At 45.5% G+C, this 18455-nt stretch overlaps 1 protein-coding gene across 1 annotated transcript in view; it reads right to left on the bottom strand.

Annotated features, from left to right (window-relative positions):
• SNTB1 (syntrophin beta 1) overlaps positions 1 to 13495 on the bottom strand; it is a 184458-nt gene extending 170963 nt beyond the window's left edge. Inside the window, exon 1 of the mRNA XM_073330230.2 lies at positions 12452 to 13495. Coding sequence (XP_073186331.1) covers positions 12452 to 13058 — 607 coding nt within the window. The 5' untranslated portion in view covers positions 13059 to 13495. The remainder of the gene's footprint in view (positions 1 to 12451) is intronic.
• Between the last annotated feature and the right edge of the window lie 4960 nt (positions 13496 to 18455).

Below are 18455 nucleotides of genomic sequence, written 5' to 3'. Positions count from 1 at the left end.
TGGAAAGCAGAAACTCTCTCTTCAATAGGAGGTAGAATAGCTTTACTACCAGAGGATACAGAAACTGGAAGGCAGCTTGCTCCCCTAGGACACGATCCTGCAATAAGCTTTGCGCAAGTAGATCCTTGTGCTCATACAGTCCTGAGGAAGTCAGTCAGGCTCCATCAGGGAGTGGGGTTTACCCATATAGAGTTCATCACAGAATCAGGGTCACATGAACAATAGACTAATAAAGTCAGGATATAACCACATCAAATCTTCCTTCACCTCCGTAAACTCCACTTAACACACAATATATATACGTGTGTGTTTTTCACCCTACTAAATTTGTGCGTTGATGAACAGAGAAAGAGGGAAGAAAAGAATGAAGTACTATTGCCTCAAGTCCCTCCACAAGAAGCTCATCTTCTGTAAGTCTGTGAACCCTTCTCCCTAATTAGCTAGAATAGATACCTCTACATGTAAGTCTTTAATAAAACAAAAGTTAAAGGTGTTATGACTCCAGGTGAAGCAGAACTGAAGTTGCAGCTGTAACAAGGAGTAGTTGAAAAGTTGTGCATAGAAAAGGTACTTGGCAATTTTTAGAGGCTTCAGAAATTTATTTAAAATTTCTCTCTTTCTTCAGGTCTTTGCTGTGAATATCCTGGTATTAAGGAAACTTACCATCTTACAGGTAAGAGTATCTGAAAAATACCAATTTGAAAAATTAAAATTTTCATCATAGATTTGTAAAACAGTTTCCTGTAAAACAGGCAACACATGAGGGACACACCGTGGCAAAGTATAAAGATTTTATGAGAACTCACATTTCGTAGTATGACAGGTTTCAGAGTAACAGCCATGTTAGTCTGTATTCGCAAAAAGAAAAGGAGTACTTGTGGCATCTTAGAGACTAACCAATTTATTTGAGCATAAGCTTTCGTGATGAAGTGAGCTGTAGCTCACAAAAGCTCATGCTCAAATAAATTGGTTAGTCTCTAAGGTGCCACAAGTACTCCTTTTCTTATTTCGTTGTATGTCACTCACAGCTTCACTACTCATTAGTAATGCAGCCATCTCAGCTCAGGACAATACAACCCCAATACCACACCACAGCACCATAAAATGCATGAAGGTATATCATAGAATCATAGAATATCAGGGTTGGAAGGGACCCCAGAAGGTCATCTAGTCCAACCCCCTGCTCGAAGCAGGACCAATTCCCAGTTAAACCATCCCAGCCAGGGCTTTGTCAAGCCTGACCTTAAAAACCTCTAAGGAAGGAGATTCTACCAGATTCTACTATGTAATAGGGAACAGAACAGAAACCAGTTAAGAGGGATAACATGTCCAAAAGCTTTGTCGGAAAGTTATAAAAAATACAGATGCTTGGGTATATAATGAACTACATAATTATGATACTCGTTATTTCAGAACTACTGTGTAGAGATGTCCAACATCTTCTGGCCAAATAGTTTTCCCATTTGAAAATGTCACTTTATCAACATTTCCACAAGGAAAATGTCAACTAAGAAAATGTTTTGATTTTCTGATCAGAAAATTCAAAATAAATCTTTTCATTTTGAATTGACATTTTGAAACTAATCCACTTTAAAAAAAAATAGAAATGTCATTTCAAATCAAAATGAAATAAAAAATCCCATGGAGACCGTGGAATTTTTCCCAGTCAAAACATTTCAAAGTGGTATTTATTTTTTCCAGAAACCTTTTTACTAGAAAAATGTGGGGTTTCTGACAAGTCCTATTAGTATGTAAAACTATGTTCTCATGAAAATATGATGATCTTGCAGGTTTTAAATAGCAAAACCAGACATTTCAATTAACCTACAATGGCCCTGATCCAGTGTTCCTCACACAAGCAAATCTCAGCAGGAGTTTGCTCTGTTTTGGTGGGATGAGGATTGCCATATGTTCAGGCCCCGTATTTATTTCATCTAGGCTTTACGGATTAATTCTGCTATTTTGACAGTCCATTCTACACCTTTTTTAAACTACAAGCATAACAGGTGGTGAAAGGAAAATGTAATGGACTTTGAACCATTTTTGAGTTTTAGGAATCTTTGTAAATGATCTTTTTAGAATCTGTATTTATAGCCTTTCCTTAATCAGGTCTTTGAAGGTTGATTTTATTGTATGTGAAGTGGAAACATCAATAATTTGTTCCTTATATGTTTCCTTTATGGCCTACCCCCATGAAACATATGGGCACAATTTACTTACCCAGACAGCTATTTGTGAATGGATTGTGAACAGATTTTAACGTAATTGCTTTCACTAGCATTTTTACCACATGAGGATCCTGTATTTTTCCAATGCTTTTTTTGGCTGGACACCTCTCTCCAGAGCTAGAAGACTGAAGTTCTTGGTGACCTTCAGTACTTGCCATTCAGTTTCTAACACAGGAAACTGGACTTACAATGCAGGCTCTTCTCTAGCCAGTATGAGGAAGTGTCCCTGAAGTGGCTAAGGACTGCATGGCAGAAACAATGGATTAGCAGCAGCCTCTATAATACCAGCAGAAGTTTTGTAGGCAAGCTTTATGTTGTTTTGCTCTCTCTCCTGACAGCATGCTCAACACTACTTCAGTTGTTTAAAGAACTGGAGTTGTGTTAACATTTTGTCAGGCCATTTACTTGGCAATATCCAGACTCTTCTGTTTAGAAATGTGCTACATGAACTTAACTTTCGCAAACTGCAGTAATTACGTCTGGATGCTTCATGAGGAGTATACAATTAACCAGTTCATTCTGGTTTTCAGTTGATACCCTTTCTAGTTCTACTCATGTAAATACAGTTAGGAAGACATGTTTGTTTTCAGAGAGTTAAAGTCAGCTGAATTCTGCTGCTATAGACCCTGGATGAGACCTCTAGTGGCAGAATACACAGAAATCACTACTCTGCTGGGGTAGGAGGGAAAAATGGGCCAGCACTGCCCTCAACACTGAAATAAGGTTCACCACGGAAATAAGTTTTAAGTTGCCTATTATATACATATCCTCCAGGAATGTGCTCTTCTGTTACTGGTTCTGAGGAGGACCCCACCACCACCACTATGCATCCTGGATAAATGTCACACATACCAGGAAAATCAGTAATTGTGTAAGATTAGCTGGTACGAATGAGGTAAGAGCAGTGGACATTTAGAGAGGATAAAACGTTCTTTGGAAAGGCACAGCAAGTTAAAACTTTACACAACCCCCCTCAGATTAGGGGGGGAATGAACGAATAAAACTCAATTAGTTCAAGCAGCAGCAGTGTTGAAAACAAAGCTTGCTCATCTTATTCATGCAAAATACTCATTAAGTCCAGGTGTTAAATTCCCCCCCCCCCCCCCGGGAGTTTCAAGCAAATGGGAGTTTTGCATGAATAAAGCAAACAGGATGTAGCCCACTATGAGGAATCAGGTCTGCAACAGCATTTTCCATTACCTACTTGTTATTCCCTTTAAGGCCTCAATCCTGCTCCCACTGAAGTCAATGAGACTTTTGCTATTGACGCCAGTGGAAGAAAATAGACACCACCCAGGCTGGGGAGAGGGACTTTTTGCAGTGACTGAACCTGGGACCTCTCTCTGGATGTAAAACATGAGTCCCTATTACTCAAGCTAAAACACCAGGACCATCCACTGAGAGGCAGTAGCAGACTCAAATGTCTCTGTGTGACCTAGCCACTAGAAGAGGAAGGCAAAGTACCACATAGTTAGAGTGGGTTATGCTAAATCCCTCCTGAATACCTTGAATACCAAATTCACTTTACTTTTACTCCAATAAAAAGAAGAAAATTGCACCAGCAATGAATTTGACCCCTCAACTTCAGAACCTTGTAGAATCAAACCCAATGTCAGTTAGCAGATAAAACAGTTCTGATTATCTTAATTAACCAAATCTCATCAAATATCTCTCTCACCTACTGATCAATATTCACAAGTATTCATTACATTAATGGTATAAAGTGAAAATTGCTTTTGTACCACTGAACACACTAACAACAACAGAGCAATAAACTTATTTAAATGTCACATTACTCTTAAAAGAGACATAGGTCTGACTGAAATATCCGCCTCATGAGTATGACCCACAAACTGTAGGGTCAAATTTTTTGCTGGTGTAAACAATCAAAACTCCACTGAAGTCAACAGAACCCTTTTACACCAGCGGAAAATTTGGACCCTACTTTTTTTTTCTAAAGGTTTTATATTCTGATGTTCAAACACTGAATATGCTTTAAAATGGAGAATTAAAACAAGTGGCAGGTGGAGAAATACTGCTCTCCTAGGACCCAATCCTACTATTGGGCATTTCTTCAATAAGCAACCTTAATTACACTAGTTGGGGCCTTTGATGTGAACAAAAACCTACTAACAAGAACAAAGTTACTCATGTGTATTAGTGTTTCCAGGAGTAAGGTCTGACTTTATTATTATTATTATTATTATTATTGAAATTATTATTACTGTGCTTAACTTTAATAAAAACAACACATAAAATGTCCCTAAACTATGAGGAAATAAAAAATGTATTCAAAGCCCTATTTTGGATCGGGCTTTATTAGTTCTGCCAATATAGTAACCTCCAGTAGCTCAGCAAAAGGCTACATAACATTTTAATCAGGAGTATACTGTATGTTAATCATTTCAAATCAGAGACAGTCTCTCCCATCTACTGTTCTGGCTCATTTCCTTACAATTAAGAACTACATCTTACTCAAGTGCTACAATACAGATATATGACTTCAGATGTGACATACAGTGCAGTGCCCTATCTAAGTACAAATTTAGAGATTACTTAACCCTTTCAGTTCTTGGAATTGTAGACAGAATAATTAAACAGACCAAAATGAAAGTGTACAGCAGCAGCTAGTAAATCTAGCTTGCCAGACAGTTAGCCAAAAATTAGGCTTCTTGATTTCATTAACTTTAAAAAGAATACAGCAATGTAACGAACAGAACATCAATCCGAACTCTGTGTGCAAAGCAAACCTGAGGGACCTGTTCACAAAGTATATGCTTAATTGCATTCTACGAGATAAGGGAGAATAGACTTCACAGCTAAAACTCCATAGCAAAACAAACCTCATAAAATACATATAGTCACTCACATGGACAATCCCAGATGATTGATGAGTTGATGCCATCCTTGATACCTTTATGCCGATATTTCTGGCAGTTTTGTTGTTCCATTTGATGCATTGGATTATAGGTGATATGCATCAATGTTTAAATGAAAAAAGTTATACTTCCTTGTAGACAAGCTTGCTAACACTTCTGTTTTGGCCAGATTTAAACTTGAAGTAATCAGAATGTAGTTGACCAACTTCAACTCAGTAATTACTCAATTCCCCCTGCAGGTGCTGTTGGAGAAGTTACTTTGTGTCCCAATTTATTATATTGTGCTGCTATGCTCCGTGATCCTGCAAGATGCTGGGCACCCTCATTCCAATAAACTCCCCTCTTCACAGGCACACAAGGCACAAAATGCAGTGGAAATATCACCTTTCCACTAGGCATGGAGGCCAAGCCACAGAGACCCATGCAGAGGCACTCTGAGTTGCCAAGGAACAGTGCTCTGCAGAAGGCACCTACACAAGACTGTGAAACGGATGGGGAGCAGTAGGTATATGACTCAGGGCCCAACACACAGCGTGATCCACAGCCCCAAATGCTGGGTGAGGGGCAGGGAGGAGCTGTGCAAAGGGCAGCAGCCATTAATCCTGCCAACAGATTCTCGCAGCTGACATGACCTGGCTGTGTGTTCCTTCTGAGTTACTCGAAAGCCTCTCCAGCCCTGAATAATTTTGTCTCTGGAATTTTTTCATATGCACTGTTCATCCCATTTCCTGCTCTCTGGTAAACAGATTAGATACCAGCCCTTGGACAGAACTGTAGACCACTTCCCCACTCAGTACAGAACTTTGGGGCACTGCTGAGAACTGATTATTGGTCCCTCACTCTTTGTTGTGTCTCTTAGCCAGTTTCCAATCCATGACAACACCTTCTCTCTCCCTGCATGACTACAGAGTTTCCTTAATACCCTCTGGTGAAAAGTTTTTTAAATGTCCAAATAAATTACATCTACCAATCTTCTTTATCTACTTGTGACACTTCCTCAGGGCATCCACAACCATAGGCCACCATGTTACCTCCTGGCTCAGCACAAGAGACATGTTGGTGCTAAACTGTGTATCAGTTCCCTGCCCCCACAGCAAACTTCTCAAGATCCTGCCAACCTTTATTTTGCCTTGCAAGTTAATACTTTGTGTACCCTAGTCCCCGAACTACCCAGAAGCATCTCCCTGTAGTGTCCAACCCGTCACTCGACATTCACACTAATTAGCAGGTAAGCTGTCCCCAAACAGACAGTGTACACAAAGCTGGAAGGTTACTTCTCAGGATCAGGTCCTTTATAACATAAGAACAGCCACACTGGGCCAGACCAAAGGTCCATCCAGCCCAGCATCCTGTCCTCCGACAGCGGCCAACACCAGGCTCCCCAGAGGGAATGAACAGAACAGGTAATCATCAAGTGATCCATCCCGTCACACAGCACTGTAATCTATGGTGAAAACAAATATAAATCCATTAACAAAGAGCAAAGATTCACAGATTCAAGTGAGTGCTGAGTAAGAATAATGGAAACAGAAATGGTTATGGTTATAAATAAACCAAAAGTATATCACGTTTTCCAGAGACTAAAACTTAACAGGCTACAGCCCTAGTTTCTCACCCTCTATATCTATCCAGGACCCATTTCTTCAGAATCAACCCCCTTTATAGATCATCGATTAGATTAAAGTGTTCCCTCTCAATTCAAAACTAAGCTTCAAAACCTTTACCATAATTTTCAGTCAAACGTAATTATCAGGACTCAGATTATCGCACAGTCCTTGGAAGTGGTGTAACTGAGACTAAGATTATATAACTTTCTTCTTTACCTTGTGATTTGATATTCAAATAAAGGTGTTTAAAAGATATCGAGGACACCCATTAAGCACGATCCAGCTTCTAGATAACAGAGGCATTTGTTCAATTAGATATTTGCTGGTATAAAAGGAAGTGATTAGACTATTTTACATATTTGCTGTAGGTATAAGGAGTAGGTTTATCAGTGAGGAACAATACATGTGAGTAGCAATCTCAATTTTAGCTCTACGTTCCCGGGGCCAAAGCATACATAGATTTAGTTAGTGGCTACAGTGTAATATATAGGTCAGCAAGGACATATTTTGTGCCCTATATCTCTCTTACTATTTTCACATTCTTGCAGGAGATGGGCATTGTTTCACAAGTAATGTCTTTTGCGATCCCCTAAAAGTAACTTGTTGCCAGGGCACTGCTGTAGGAAACACATGGCAACATAGGTAAGTGAGAACAGTTTTTCAGTAGCCAACAAGTAGCCTTTGGCCATTTTGCTTTATGTGAAGTAGACTGCTGTTTTATAAGGGTTGAATTATTTTTCTTTTTCAAGAGAAGATTAAGAAAAGGGAAATTTATTATAGTAGTTGTTTTTCACACGTTGCTTTAGTTCACACTTTAAATGTACATGATGTCAGTATTTTCAACTCCTAGAAGTACTGTATATAAATACCGCTGGGGAAATATTACACCGTATCATAGTACAGAGCAACAATATGCTTCCATTTACTCTAATGAGCAGAAAATTGCTCCTATATGACTATTATTCTAGTCTAATTGAGAATCACAAAAAATGCTGAGTGAAATACATACAAACTTTAAGAACCCCTATGAAGATCCATTCTGTGTTTAATGCTCTGCTGCTTGCTCACCTCCATCATGTCCATCTCCATATCAGCATGTTAGAAAGTGATATGGTTCAGAGGTGTATCCGAATCCTTCTGACATAAACAGATACATTGGTTAGATTATTTTCCTCTACCTCAGACCAGTGAATTAGCGGGCAGAGGCAATCCTGCCTGAAACCAGCACAAATTATGTTTTGTTTTTTAACTTTATTGTAGGAACATAAAAAGGGAATCTGTACAACACAATCTGTTTGGCCTGTTAGTACCTACAGAAAGTGCCATGATGTAGCGATCACTCTTAGATGCTTTTTAATACTCTTGTGATTCAAAAAACAAGGTATCTATCTACTTGAACATAAGTACGTCGCATTGCACAATCTCGGAGATCACTAGGTTTTCTGTGGTGTCTGCTGTAAGGGGACCAAGTTTAATAGAACTGGAGGGAAAATATAAATTATACACACACATTTTTTAAGCAGTAGCTATTAGTGTAATTTGGGCAGCATTCCAGGCCCATAGGTAAACAGTTCACATTTTATAAAGAGATATTCTCGTCTCCCATCTAAACAGCAGCTAAGTGCATATATGGTTAAACACAAACTGGAGGATGACAATCCAACCTCAGCTCCAGTGCTATCCCCACTCCCTCTGCTCACCAGCCTGCTCCCTTCCCCCATCACATGATTTTCCTGTTGTGGGTCTAAGCAGGGACTAAAGTAAGGGGGCTCGGAAGGAAGCACATCTCCCCCTCCTCAGGGAAGATGACAGGGGAGCTGTCCCTCTTCTACCTGGCAGCATTCCCTACAGTTCTCCCCCCTCCTTCAGGGACAGCTCCCCTTCCTTTTTCCAAGCTTCTTTAAAGCAACTGGGTGTGAGCCCCTTCCACCTAAAGTCCCGAAACAGCATCCTCGCTGCCTCAATTACTTTCTGTTTTCAAATTTCTGTAACAGACTCATCCTCTGGGGATCAGGCACTGAGGGGGACACAGCACATGCTGATCAGCAGGTTACACAAACGTCTTTCTCGAAATATACACTCTAAACTGGTCTTGCTTTGCTTTCATGTTAAAGGGGTTAGAGATTGTGGGTGTGCCACAAGCCATAGCAAGGCGCAGGGCATCGTTCTGTTGCCCAAGGAGCAGAAATAAGCTGAGCTATCCCTATACTGGTGCAGATTACATCCCCTTGCACCAGCTCCAATACATTGGCTGATGCAGTTGGGGAGAAGGGGTTAGAGTTAAGGCTCATCCCTATTGCACCCCCATTCCCCACACCCACCCATGTAGGAGGGGAAGCAGCAGCTCGCCCCATATATGCAGCTCTCTCTCATGTTAGTACCTGCAATGCAAGTGGCAAGCACGGGGGATAAGGGGGTGCCTTCCATTGCCTGAGTTCTCTGTGCTGGCATGTGCCACAATTTGACTCTCACTTTGTCAATACATCATTTAGCTGGTCAAGCATTTTGGCATAGTGTTTCTATGGAGGATACCATACAAAATGAGGGCCCCTCTACTGTGAGGTGCTGGGTGCCTTCAAGCCTCACCCACTTAAATTGGGAACGCAGCCAGCATCTTTCAGGATCAGGCCCTTATAACTCCATTGCACTGAACTTGCCCCTTCAGATGTTGTTGCCCAACAGGCATGAGTAAATTCCATTATTTCCCCAACAATATAAGCATAACGTATCATGACACAAGAACTCATGTGTTAGCACAGCAGCTGGCAATGTTCCTCTGCCCTGCCAATTGTTTTTAATGGGGGAGAATTCCTGGAGGATTGTCTCTTGCACACCTGTGTGTTTTTTCCTGCAAAGCTCATGGTTTTTAATACCGAGCTCTCTAGGAGGCTAGGGCTAGGGCACTGTAAGTAAATCATATAGGGGCATAAGCTTGTTCCCACCGCAGGCAACAGCAAAACCCCCATCGACTGCAATAGGCAAGCAGGAACAGTCCAGCTGTGTCAGCCTCTTTAAAAAACAAAAAGTTTAAAGAACCTTTGAACTTCCTTTGTTCAGCCATAAAAGGACTGTTTTAAATGGCATCACTGAAGAGTGATCTGCAAAGTGGGAAACTAGCTCTCTTGTTTTAAGCAGCCTTTCCTTCGTAGATTCCCTGTCAACTGAATAGCAGGTTCTGGGAAACACTATGGTAGATTCTGATTTCAGCTTCTCCAGTGGACCTGGCCCAATGTAAGTATTTCAGCATCAGTCATCCATTGGAGTGACTATTAAAATACACCACTGAATGATGAGTACTACTCTATTGCAGAAATAAGGCATCAGCATTCACTTCAAAGGAGGAAAGAGCTGAAGGCAGCAGCTGCAACAGGGTTTAAAAATGGGGGATGGAGGGGCACAGGAGCAGACTGATCCCTGGTCAAACTGCCTGGTCTTTGCTCCTATAGGGAACACCACCCACTCTTTTATAAGTGTTGCACAGCTTCTGCATGTCCAGTTTTGTGTATTATGCATAGGGGAAAATAGTTAAGAAAATTATGCAGTATTTGCTATGTTAATCATTAGACAACACCAAAGGTCAGATTCTGTCCATACATAGGTAACCTCTTACCAAAGATGGAATTTGGCCTCAGTAACCTCTCCCTTTCTGCTCTCTGACCTAGTAGACCTTCATGAACTATTTCACTGCTGGGTGAAGAAAAGGGGCAATTAGATAAGAACACCCTGACAAACAAGTACCCAATTACTTCTGGGTGATGTGGTCCCGTTGTTATAAGATGCAACATTGATCAGTTCCTCACTTTCACAGCCAGAGTCAGATGAAATTTTCTTCCTTGTCTTTTACCTAACCGCAGACTCTATGTGGTTTTAAACCAAGGATTCTCATCCCCTTTCCATACCATAAACCCATATTCAGCTATTTACAACTGATCCTCAAATGCACCCCATAATCCATAGCACCGGTTCCCACGGCTCCTCCAAGAGGCGTTACAGTTCTTCAGTGACTCAAGAGAGGCACATCAGATATTGTACTGTTGTTTAGTAGAACCAGAGGGAGGACAAGTTGCAAATGACTGAGGAAATCCGTTTCAAACTAAGATAGAAGACATGAAATGGCAGCAGGTTCACCACCTCATTCCACAAATGCTAATGACTCTAAGGTCAAGAACCGCTGGTTAAATGAACTTATGTACAAACAAACAAGCACTTTATCAAACACACACATACACACCAAGGGCATTTTCTTTTTAACACACACTAGTTTCTTTCTGCTGAACCTTTTCGCAGGTCTAGCAACTAAATTATACCTCAAGGAAAAGACACTTATAAAAGATTTAAAAAAAAAAAGCTTTCAACTCAAGGCTTGTTTGAGAGGGGAGATCTATGGAACTTTTTTTCTGGTCTTTAACTTATCCTCTCTCTTGGTTTTGTCTCTCTTCCCCCAGCCCCATTTGCCTTCTTTTTTGGTCTTTTATATCCTCTGTGCCAGAACTAACTCATTTAGAGTGAGATTCACTTCTTTTGCATTCAGTTTTTAAGGTGGCTTCTAAAAGATCATCTCACTGCTGCTTGGGAATCAAAGTCTCTTTTTTCCCCCTGCAAATGTTTCAATGAGATATTTGCCAATTTCGGTCAGATTTGTTCCCTTTCTCCCTTGCTATGAACTGGGGGAGGGGTAAATTTCAATAATTTCAAGTCACAAGACACTGGTTGGCATAGCTCTGTGTGATCTGATCTGCTTGTTTCTCTCCCCTTTTGCAGAGCGAAAGTAGTAGTCAAACTCTCCGCCTTGTGGATCTGAGGTCTGCTTCCCCCCCCCCCCCCCCCTTCACCCTGTCATGTGTTATCTCAGCTGTTTAGGAAGGTTTTCCTAACCACTTCTCCTTGCAGAAAGAAGGGCTGCAAAGCCCCAGGCTGGCGATCCTCGAGATACTTTTCACTTAACCCAGTCAATGTGTGTGATCTCAGTGGTTCAGGGAGTTTTGTCACACTTCTTTCCCCCAGTGTTGGAGAGTTTCAAATCCTTCAGCTGTGTGGCCAGAGACATGCAGTTGCTTTATATCCTGCTCGGGTTTGCACTGTAGTGTAGTTTGTGTTCTGATCTGGCTGGTGAGGCTTTCCTACTCTCTCTCTTTTTTTTTTTTGGTCTTCTTTTTTTTTTTTAAACGTGCACGCAGAGAAACTTGCAAAGCCGGCAGCTTTGCAGCTGGGGTTCCTGGAGTTCCTTAAATCAAATTAACTCCTAACGTTCCCTAGCCATAGACTGGAACCTCTCTGCTAGCGTACGATCCGATCTGCTTTCCTTATACCGAGTTGCAAAGTCCTGAGCTGCGCGCCTGGGGATCTCAGCGCTGCTTTACACAAATTAACTCTTTACTTTCCAGTCACAGACTAGCACAGCCCTGGAGTTCGTGATCTGAGCGCTCCGGTGAGGACAGCTCCCTCCCCCGCCATAAACACGCCTGAGAACAGGTAGCAAAAATGCCCAGCTTTGCAGGCTCCGTCACCCCTTACCTACCGCTGTCCCCTAGGCACCAGCAAAGCCCTGATCCGCGAGTCTCTCTCACGGGTGCAGGGAAAGTGGCTGGGGCATACCGGAGTCACGGTGTCTTTCCCCCCCGATCATCCCCTACCTGCCCCGCTGGGCGACCCTGGCCTCCCCTTGCAGAAAGGGCGGGTGTGCGCGGCTGGGGAAAGGGGGGTGGGGGAAGCTGCCGGGCCCATTTTAACCCCCTACCTTCCAGCAGCACCTCCTTGCCGGCCCGCTTGAGCGCCTGCACCGCCTCGTCGTGGGTGGCGTCCCGCAGGTCCGTCCCGTTCACGGCCAGGATGGCATCGCCCACGTAGAGGGCCTGGGTCTGGTCGGCCGCCAGCCCCTTGAAGATCTTGCTGATGAGGATGGGCATCTTGTTCTCCTTGCCGCCCTTGATGCTGATGCCCAGCCCGCCCAGCTCCTGCTTCTGCACCTTCACGCACCGCTTCTTGTTGGAGATGGCGTCGGGCACTTGCTCGGGGAGCTCGGTGAAGGCGGTGCGCACCCCGGGGCCACCCCCCGCCTTGGGGCTGCCGCCGCTGCCCGCGGGCTCGGCCGCCCCGCCGGGGTTGCCAGCGGCGCCCGGCTGGCTCCCGCGGCCAGCGGCAGCCCCTCGGCAGGGCGCCCCGTTGCCGCTGGCCCCGACGCCGTTGTGGGCTGCGCCGTCGGCGCGCTCCTCGCAGCTCAGCACCAGGGCATCGTCGGCCAAGTTGGCCAGGACTTTGTGCCAGCGGTCCCGCACCAGGACTTCCAGCCAGCCGCTCCGCTGCTGCGCCCGGCCGCCGCCGGCTCCGGCTGCCGCTACCGCCATCTTTGGAGCATTCTTAGCGCACCATGTGATTGCACAGCCCGACCGGCAGCCCGCCGCGCACAGGACAGGGCTGCGCCCCGGGAGCGCCCCGAGCGCCGCCAGCTGCGCCGGCGGGGCGGGGCGGAGCAAAGCCCGCGGTTCGCCTGGCGCCCCGGGCGGCGGCAGCCGGTCAGCCGCTCACCTGATCCCGGGCGCCACCGCCCGCCCGCCGGCCGCTCACCTGCTGCGGGCGGCACGTGGAGGGGAGGCGGGGGGGCGCCCCCTGCAAGGCACAAGCGGGGCAGCAGCCCACCTGCTGCAGGCCCTCGTCAGCTCCTGCAGGTTCCCGGCCACCTCCCGCCTACAGGAGGGTCCATGGCAGGAGGCGCCCGGAGGGCAACTCACCTGCTCCGCGCACCACTTAATCCCTCTCCACCCCCACCTCGCAGCAGCGAGCGCAGATGCGTCAGTAGACGGCCCTCCCCGAACCAAGCGCGAGCTGAAATCTACCCAAATCCGCTCGCAACCCCATTGCTCCCGGCCGTTTACCTTCCATTTCTTCCTGGGGGCAGTCTCTCCACTCTCCTCCCCCGATCTTGGAAGACAGCGGGCTAGGTCCCTTCCCTTACCTGATCTCTCCACTTTTGCCTGTCTTTCCCTTTACAGTCTGGCTAAGAAGGGACTCCCACTCCAGCTGAGCCAGTGTCACTAACCACAATAGCACAGACTCAGAAGGGTTTGGGGACAGAACATGAACATCAGATTGGCCATACTGGATCAGACCATTTGGCCCAGTCGCCTGTCTGCTGCCAGATGCTTCAGAGGAAATGAGCAGAACAGGACAATTATTGAGTGATCCATCCCCTGTTATCCAGTCCCAGCTTCTGGCAGCCAATGTTTAGGGACACGCAGAGCATGGGGTTGCATCCCTGACATGGGCAGCATGTATTGTAGGCTGCGCCTCCCCAAACAGCCCGGGCAGGGCCCTGTCCACACTCTGCCTGAAAGGCTCCCTCCTGCTTTCCTTTCCCCCTTGGCCCCAGCCCAGGCAGGCTGGCTGCTCCTCTTCAGGGAAGTGGGATGGGGCTGAGGATGGGGCTAGGGCTGGCCTGTGGCTGGGACTTGGGGTGGCTGGGGCTGCCCAGTGCTGGGGGGCCCTTGGGCTCTGGGGCACACCACGCAGCGCTTGGAGGGTGGGCTACCTGCCCTGTGTTCGGAGGAGCCTGGGGGCGCTGGGGCTGGGAACCATGTGCCTCCCACCTGCCCACTTGGGGGGGGGGGGCTGCGTGCCGCCCACCTGGCACTTGGGGACTGGGGGGGGGCCGCCCGCATGCCTGAGGCTTGGGGGTCCACAGCCCACCCACCCCATGCTTAGGGGCTGGCGGCCACAGGGAAGGGGGGCTCTGGGCTCCAGTGGGAGAAGGTAGATGAGAGGGGCGGGGCCTCAGACAGGAGGGGTGAGGCCTGCTGGGGGGGGGTAGCCTCCCTGAGTTGGCAGGTCACCTGCCACCCATGATCCCTGACCATCCTGGCTAATAGCCATCGATGGACCTATCCTCCATGAACTTATCTAATTCTTTTTTGAATTGGGCTTTTTGGCAACGAGTCCACAGGGTGACTGTGCATTGTGTGAAGAAATACTTCCTTCTGTCTGTTTTAAACCTGCTGCCTATTAATTTCATTGGGCGACCCCTGGTTCTTGTATTATGAGAAGGAGTAAATAACACTTCCTTATTCACTTTCTCCACGCCATTTATGATTTTATACTCCTCTATCATATCTCCCTTTAGTTGTCTCTTTTCTCAGCTGAACGTCTCAGTCTTTTTAATCTCTTATAAGGAAGCTGTTCCATCCCCCTAATCATTTTTGTTGCCCGTCTCTGTGCTTTGTCCTATTCCAATATGTCTTCTTTGAAATGGAGCAACCAGAGCTGCACGCAGTATTCAAGGTGTGGGCATACCATGGATTTATATAGTGGCAAGTGAACCCAGTGCTGACTTGGGCTTTCATACCTAGCACTCTGTCACATAAGGGTCTCTGAGTAGCCTGTTGACCGAGACAGAAGCAGGACCAAGGAGGTCCTGTTACACAGCATTATGTACTTTCTGTCTTATTATCTATCCCTTTCCTCATGGTTCCTAAGGGCATATCTTCACTAGCAAGGTTCAAGCGCTGCCATGGCACCAGCCCTGGGAGAGAGCTCTCCCAGCACTATAAAAAACCCACCTCTATGAGGGGAGTGGCTCTCACCACTGGTGTACTGTCTACACTGGCTCTTTATAGCGCTGAAACTTTCTGTGCTCAGAGGGGTGTTTTTTCTCACCCCGGAGTGAGAAAGTTGCAGTGCTGTAAAATGCCAGTGTAGACAAGGCCTAACATTCTGTTCGCTTTTTTTGACTGCTGCTGCACATTGAGTAGATGTTTTCAGAGAACTATCCACAATGACTCCAACATCTCGTTCTTGAGTGGTAACAGTCATAGGCGACTTGTGCCTCTTGATACTGGGCCTTGGGGGGGGGGGCACAATGTAAAGGAGGGCACACGTGACCACCCCACATGTCACCTCTGGGAGGAACTTGCAGCCACACCTACCTGGGCCAGGGCAGCCAATCCCACTGGCTCCTGGGGCTTCATCCCTGTGGGGCGAACCAGGACTCAAGGCCTCAGCCCTGCGGGAGGTGCCAGGGCTAAGGGCTTCAGCCCTGCGGGTTTGAAAATATTTACCAGAGCTCCACTCTGGACAGATCTAGCTGAATTTAAATCCAGGCTTTAGGACCCTTTGGAGTGGGAGGGTCCTAGAACCCCAGGCTCCAGCCCAAGCCCAAAAGTCTACACAGCAGTGAAACAGCCCCACAGTTCAAGCCCTGCAAGCCCAAGTCGACTGGTCCAGGCCAGCTGTGGATTTTTCTTTGCTGTGTAGACATACTTGTAAGCAAGGTCTGAATGAATGCTTCCCAGACAGCTAGTGGGGAGGGGAGAGACTTTGGGTGTGTTTATGTAAATACAATTTGCTCTTTCTCTGCTTACATATTCAGCAGACTTTGGCTGGTGTTGGGTTACAAATCACCTTAGTACTGAATGCAGGGGTAGTGAAATATGGTTACCAATGTTGTAATTATTGTAGGAATACAGGAAAGCAGGACTGTGCTTAACCTATCCCAAATGGGGTGGGGGTCACCCTCAGTTGAAAGAACCTTGGTAAATCAGGGGCTCGAATACCAGAGCCTTGTAAAAATAAGAAAGGGATAGATATTCTAGTAAGGAGACTGCAAACTGTTACCAGGGGTTCTTTTCTACCCTGGTTTAACCTGTTTTTCCCCACTGTTCAAAGAATAGAGTTAAGTAGGCTTTATGAGAACCTTGTTTGTTATTTTTATTGCTCAATCAGAACTGAAACCAGTGATTATAGGACTGTGTTCTGCCCAGCCTGCTAAGAGCTAAAAATGATTGAGAGTTGAAATCATGTGAGATGGGGTTATGTTAGCGCACAGGTGACTGATAAGTGGCTGGTGAGGTAGAAAGGCATAGTGGCCGGTTGGGCAGCTGAAGGGGAGTAAGGAGCCTCTTTATCCCCTCCACCCAGGGTGGGAGGTGAACTCTGCAGATGCACCTCTGAACTCTGGGTCTGCACTGACCAAGGACAGCAACTGTGAGTGGGGTGCAGAGAAGGGTCAGGCACACGAAAGGGACTTTTGGGTTGCTAGACTTAAGAACCTGAGGGGAAAAGGACACTGCCCAGCCTACTTGGGGGTGGGTCTTTTGCTCATGGTTTATGTTTATTAATCCTGTTTGCAGTGTTTTCCCAAATTAATGCCAAGTCACTTCCCTCCTTTTATTAAAATGTTTCTTTTCTACACTCAGACTCTGTGATTGTGAGTGGGGACGTATTGCCTCTAGAGGCACCCAGGGGTGGTGTGTAATTTCCCCAGGTTACTGGAGCTTGAGCCAGTTCTGTGGTGTATCAATGGAAAGGAACCCCTAGGTATTGAACCCAGCCCTGGTTGCTGCTGGCTTCGCCTGGCAGAAGGGTTACATACTCATAGTGAGACACAGCCCCTGCCCCAAAGAGCTTTCAGTCTAGTTTTACAAAGTGTAATAAGGGGCTGAAACAAATAACTGGTAGGGAAGTAGGTTTGGCAACGTTGGTGAGGACGGGATAGCTGAAATACAAGCTTATTTTTTCATAGACTAAGCTGTACAGACACAATTAAACAACACAATGGAAATGATTCTTTTTAAGGGATGAATGGATTTAAATAAATACAGTAGCACTAATGTATAGTGAATACAGTGAAACTTCACTTATCACAAAGTAGAAGGAATGTTCCAGGCTGTTTCCATGCAGTCCAAGGTGCACATGGGAAGTGGTTCCTGTTAGGGAATCTTTGCTCTAAGCCCTGTATCTGTTGAAGAAGCATGGTAGTATCCTAGGCCAGTGGCTCTCAACTGGACTGGGCCTACCGTGCACAGCACCCTTTGGGACAGAACCAGTTATGCCTCTCTGCCTCTTACTACATGAGCCTATTACTTCATGTTTGACTTCCAGTTCAAATACCGCTAGATCAGTGGCTCTCAGCCTCTCTAGACTACTGTATCCTTTTTAGGACTCTGATTTGTCTTGCCTACCCCAAGTTTCACCTCACTTAAAAACTACCTGCTTACTAAATCAGACATAAAAATACAAAAGTGTCACAGCACACTATTACTGGAAAATTGCTTTTCTCATTTTTACCATATAATTATAAAATAAATCAATTGGAATATAAATATTGTACTTACATTTCAGTCTATAGAATATAGAGCAGTATAAACAAGTCATTGACTGTATGAAATTTTAGTTTGTAGTGACTTCGCTAATGCTTTTTATAAAGCCTGTTGTAAAAGTAGGCAAATATCTAGATGAGTTGATGTACCTCCTGGAAGACCTCTGCGTACCCCTTGGGGTACGAGTACCCTGGGTTGAGAACCACTGTCCTAGGCTGTGCAAGCTTCTCCTCTGGGCCCTGCCAGTATGCCCCACTGCTGTGTTAACGGGAACATATCAACATGAAAGTAGTCTCTGCGCTTATTCTGTTTTTGAAATATCTGCTGAGACTGCCAGCTGATGGCAGTTATGCTCTGTGGCTAAACAGCACACAGTCTTGCCATCCCCAGTGTTCAAAAGTCATGAGACTGTCTTAAAAATCATGACATGCAAAATAATACATTTTCATGTTCGTTTATTTGACCTGTGGCTTTTCAGCCTTTAGGGTGCACTCATGTGACATTTACAAGCTTTCTTTGCAGCTATGAGAGCTAGAAAATTACCTTGTTAGTGAAAGCTGACGTTCTCCTGCAATCACCTAACTCAGGGGTGGTCAACCTGAGCCTGAGAAGGAGCCAAAATTTACCAATGTACATTGCCAAAGAGCCACAGTA

This window comes from Lepidochelys kempii, chromosome 2, assembly GCF_965140285.1.
Source record: "Lepidochelys kempii isolate rLepKem1 chromosome 2, rLepKem1.hap1, whole genome shotgun sequence".
NCBI lineage: Eukaryota > Metazoa > Chordata > Testudines > Cheloniidae > Lepidochelys > Lepidochelys kempii.
Note: the sequence above shows the minus strand (reverse complement) of the source record. Positions and strands in the feature narration are given on the sequence as shown.